This window comes from Anneissia japonica, unplaced genomic scaffold, assembly GCF_011630105.1.
Source record: "Anneissia japonica isolate Jap-2015-1 unplaced genomic scaffold, ASM1163010v1 scaffold1594_len1068242_cov183, whole genome shotgun sequence".
Classification (NCBI taxonomy): domain Eukaryota; kingdom Metazoa; phylum Echinodermata; class Crinoidea; order Comatulida; family Comatulidae; genus Anneissia; species Anneissia japonica.
Genome location: NW_022722535.1, coordinates 434,521 through 439,441, shown reverse-complemented (window position 1 = coordinate 439,441; position 4,921 = coordinate 434,521). Strand labels below are relative to the sequence as shown.

The window sequence follows — 4,921 nt, the reverse complement described above, 5'->3', positions numbered from 1 at the left end:
TTATAACATGTATTGAAGCATAACACAACAGGCACATGAGACCTACTGTATATAAAATGATAGAAAATGAGTGAAAGATAGATATTTGTTAATAATATCACTTTATTTGTAATAACATATCATATGTCTTTATTTACAAATGAAAGATGGATTGAAAAATGGAACATAAATTGTTATTTTATTATGATATCGTAAATAATATGATTTGAATATTATGAATATTTTTGAATAAATTTTCTGCAGCAAAGAGCAAAAAAAAACATCAAGCAAGTCATAGATAATTGTGAGGTCTACAAGTCCCCAAGAGGCATGCCTGAGGCTGATAGAGCAGGACGAATAAACTGTAAGTTGGCTGAAGATGGATCTTGCATTGTGATCGATTTTGGACTTATGCGAACGAACGAACGAGAAGTAAAACACATTTGATTAAAACCCATCATTAGATGTTCTGTGAATCGATCGGCAATGTGACGTTTAATTTCTTTACGATTGCGATTACGCTGTATGGAAACCAAGCTTAACTTAAACCACATAAACAATAGGAATATAAAAAATAAAAATCAGTCAAGAGTAAGCAGATACGTGGAATCATTCATCACCAACTTTTATTTATTATTTATTTACTAACAGTTTGTCATTTAAGAAAATAACCATGACTAGGGTTGGCGCCAGCAGGGGCGGGGGCGATTGAGCCAGGGCCCCCGTCGGGGAGAAAAACCGCCTAAATTGTCAAAAGTTTCGGGGGCTTCGCCCCTGGACCATTTGGAGCCTTTTAAGCAACGCTCGACCACGCCCACTTTGCTCTCGTCGAGAAATCTGACCACTTGTCGGGATATCGCACCCCCCCCCCCACGTCCGGCAAATCCTGGCGCCACCCCTGACCATAAAAAAACATGAAAGAATACGAACTAAAAGAGAAAATAAAATAATGAACCAACCTTGACAAGAAAGCATAATTGATAGTAATAATTTGACAAAACAATATTTATCAGACTTTATTTCCTATCTATTTCTTGTAATTATACATTACATTATGTAACTTTGAAAACGAAAGATCATTAAATTTCGATCACCATATAATTTATCTTAAGCTATCCATATGTTAGGATAAACAAAACCTTAAAATAAAAAAAGTTTCCATGTATTAACAGAATATGAAAAATATTGCTTTTTATTGAACTTTAAACAACAAGATTCTATGACAATATTCAGCATAACTAGAAAACGAAACCTAGATCTTTATATGGGTTAATGATTTCAGCATTTTTACCTATTAATATCATAAATTTTTTTTTCGATTTTTCTCAGCTTTGTACGTTTTCATGTAACACCATGATTTCTGTTTTGTCTGTTTTACTCACTGATACATTACAGAAGGCGAGGACAAAGGCGTACCTCCTATAAGGACTTAATTTCGACAAAGCAATCGACATACAGTCTAGAATCTAGAAAATGATTGTACAGTAGAGTCGATAAAATATCATTTTACAAACTGGTTGTAATAGTATCTAGGTTGACAGAACTACGTTTTCTTACAGAGCAACACTTTAATTTAGGCCTACATCGTCTGAAAACACCCGTATATGCTTGTCGGAATTCTGGTATACGCCACCAATACACAAATGGATTCAACGCTGAATTTAGTGGCAGTAGCATGTGATTGATATCGTAAAATACAGCTTTAAATGTGTTATCTAGACTAAAAACAATATTTGGTGATTGGTTATTAATTACATACATCATGAATAACTGATTTGGTAATAAGCATAAGCAAAGTATACCAAATAATATAGCAAACGTAAAGAAAAGCGACCTCAATCGGGCTTGCCGAGCAGCCCCAAAGACACAACCTGTCTGAAATCGTTTACTCTGACATTTTACAGACGAAAAGATTATTAAATACACTATACCGACAGTGCAAGTCATTGAAAAATATACCAAATACACGATTTGTAGATATTTTGGATCATATAATCCAAAAGCGATCATTGTCAAAATACAGGTCATGAAACATATAGAAAATAGCCATATCAAAATACATGAAATTAATAATCGACATTTATTAACAATGTACCGATAGCGAAGAGGAGCGACCACTACAGCTAGGAAGCGTTCCAAACTAACAGCAAATATCCAAATTAAAGAAAACATTGCATTTGAGGTCGAGTTGAGGCTTAACAGAGAATATGTATTGTATGAGCTGCGGTATAGGTGCGACGTCACAAACCAAGTTGTTGCTACACCAACTAGAAAGTCAACGACAGCAAGATTTGCGATCAGAACATTTTGTAATTTTCGGAGTTGCCGGACGAAACATAACATCAACACAGTTACTAAATTCTCAGCTATTGCGACAACACCAATCAACAGAGTTAATATTCTACAGAATCCAGACACAGGGCTCTCGTTGATGATATTAAAAATAGTTGACGGATTGTCAGTTACGGTTTCGTTCATTTCGAATATTTGTATGCTTCGAAAATTGAATGTGGTCTTATAGTTAATCTCTTGCTTCAGTAAACTGAAGAAAAATTTAAATATCAAAATCAGTTCCACAGCTAAGCTCAAAGTTCGCTATAAAAGTCATTAGGATATTATTATGAAAATGCAACAACAATCAAAGCCCATTTCAACAGCGATTTCGATGTAATATTTGCCTCAGTCGCTGCCGTTTTCACCTTCTTAGCCTGTTGATTTCACAGTGCTGGTTAGCTTCTCACATCTAGATGTGTATAAGAGACAGACTGTAAGTTGGCTGAAGATGGATCTTGCATTGTGATCGATTTTGGACTTATGCGAACGAACGAACGAGAAGTAAAACACATTTGATTAAAACCCATCATTAGATGTTCTGTGAATCGATCGGCAATGTGACGTTTAATTTCTTTACGATTGCGATTACGCTGTATGGAAACCAAGCTTAACTTAAACCACATAAACAATAGGAATATATATTCCAGTTCCAAAGCGACAACCAATGTTACTGTCTCTTTTACACATCTAGATGTGTATAAGAGACAGGTATTATGTATATAGTAATCACAATGCTTATGTAGGCCTACAATGTTGTACTGAAGCAAGTTAAATAATAATGACTGCAAAGCCTAGATGCTTTAGCATGCTATATAGAGTTAAATTGCACATTGATAGGTCTGTCTCTTATACACATCTAGATGTGTATAAGAGACAGATATATATACTTTTAATGCAGACAAAAATATAATATGTTATTCGTTCATTACCATAACATAACATAACAGGGCCCCATTTGACACTTAGTGAGTATCAGGTGCCTATACTAAATTATTAAATTGCAGCATAATTTTGACCTAATTAGCTCAACCTAAACATAAGCTAAAACAATTGTTCATCATAAAATGAGCAGTATCTCCAATCATGATTCACTGTTTGCATTGCTCAAATTTGAAGAAATTAATAAATATGACAGGATATGAGTGATGTTTTGTTCTACCTGACATGTTATCGTACTGAATATCGTACTCAGTACGTTTCCAAATACTTCTTTCTTTTCTTTCTTTATTAATATTGGACCAGGAAGTCCCGCTCAGCATGGCTGACTTTGAGGGACTTCTCTCACACAAATCCACAAGAATCTACAATTGAAGCTTTAAAAAATGAAAATGCCTAAAAGTGAAATTTGTTTAAAGTAAGTAAAGATATTTCCGTTTTAAGGATACTTAGTAGAGAGTAGATGACGGGATAATAATTATCCTGTAGTTTGTGTTCTATATTTACGGAATAAAACAACTTAAAGCATAAATAGCTTACCTTAACCCATACTACTTCTGTGTCTTAAATTCATGTATAGGTTGTAATTCCTGTACAGCACTGTCTGGTATTGACGACGCACATAAACGTATACACCCACATTTTCATATATGATTATTCTGATACGTAAACTTCATTCTTCATATAATTACTATTTTATAGTTAAGTTGGTCAAATTGCGTTATACAACTACTTAGTACCAGCAATAAAATTAATGAGGCATGTTCCAATCGTTCTTCTCACGAAATATGATCAATTACTTTTTTTTATATATATTCCCGGGGCTATTTGGAATCGATTTTAATTGACTGTAGAGAAGATTAACATGATATGTCAGTGGTGGATCCAGGAATTTGCAATAGAGAGAGAGAGAGAGGGGGCCCAGAGAGGGACTTTCAAAGATGGTATATACTACCTATATATTCAGAGATGGTCTATACTACCTATTATAAATCTATGCTTATTACGTTTATTTATACTGAATATGATCAAATTATTTGTGAGAAATCAACATTATAATAATACTGTACGTCGAATATTCTTCTAAAACAATTTCCTGATTTACTGTATATATGGCATACCGTACTTTATATTACTGCATTACTCAAATAACCGACCAGATTCAACGCTGCTTTTTATCTTTCAAAGATCGTGCTGTACGAAAAGTGTGTTTAGTCATAGGGATACTATAGTTACAATACTAAACAATTGTCCATTCATTTTCACTGTGTCGACTACATTGTCTCGACCATTACCAAGAGATTTTGGCCTACGAACTACAGTATACACCGTAGCTTTCACATCACAGCCAATTTCATATTCCACAAGCAGCGAACACTGCTTTTAAATCTTTATGCATATCATTTCATCAAACAAAATTAAAATAGCTCCCACTGTGATTTCTGCCTTAAGTGTGTATGGGAAAAAAATAATGTATGTTTAGTTAAGTGTATGTTTCAGCCTGCTAAAATTGGACAAAAATCATTTAACAGTATTAATAATATCATCAATATTATTTTTAAATAATTGTTTTTCTTTTATGATCTTCAAAAAAGAAAAACTGTTGTTTTTCTTTTTTGATGATCCAATTAATTTTAAATATTAAGAAAAATGTACTCACACGACATTTCGC

General features: G+C 33.6%; 1 protein-coding gene across 1 annotated transcript; it reads right to left on the bottom strand.

Annotated features, from left to right (window-relative positions):
• Positions 1-1,112: 1,112 nt before the first annotated feature.
• Positions 1,113-3,947, bottom strand: LOC117111902 (histamine H2 receptor-like). The gene is made up of 2 exons (XM_033254929.1): positions 3,790-3,947; positions 1,113-2,715 (listed from the first exon to the last, which is right to left on the bottom strand). The coding sequence occupies exon 2, from the start codon at positions 2,455-2,457 to the stop codon at positions 1,486-1,488; it is 972 nt and encodes a 323-aa protein (XP_033110820.1). The 5' UTR covers positions 2,458-2,715; positions 3,790-3,947; the 3' UTR covers positions 1,113-1,485.
• Between the last annotated feature and the right edge of the window lie 974 nt (positions 3,948-4,921).

What these genes read in the sequence shown, in the direction of transcription:
- LOC117111902 (XM_033254929.1), bottom strand. Translation starts at nt 2,457, where the DNA reads ATGAACGAAACCGTAACTGACAATCCGTCAACTATTTTTAATATCATC.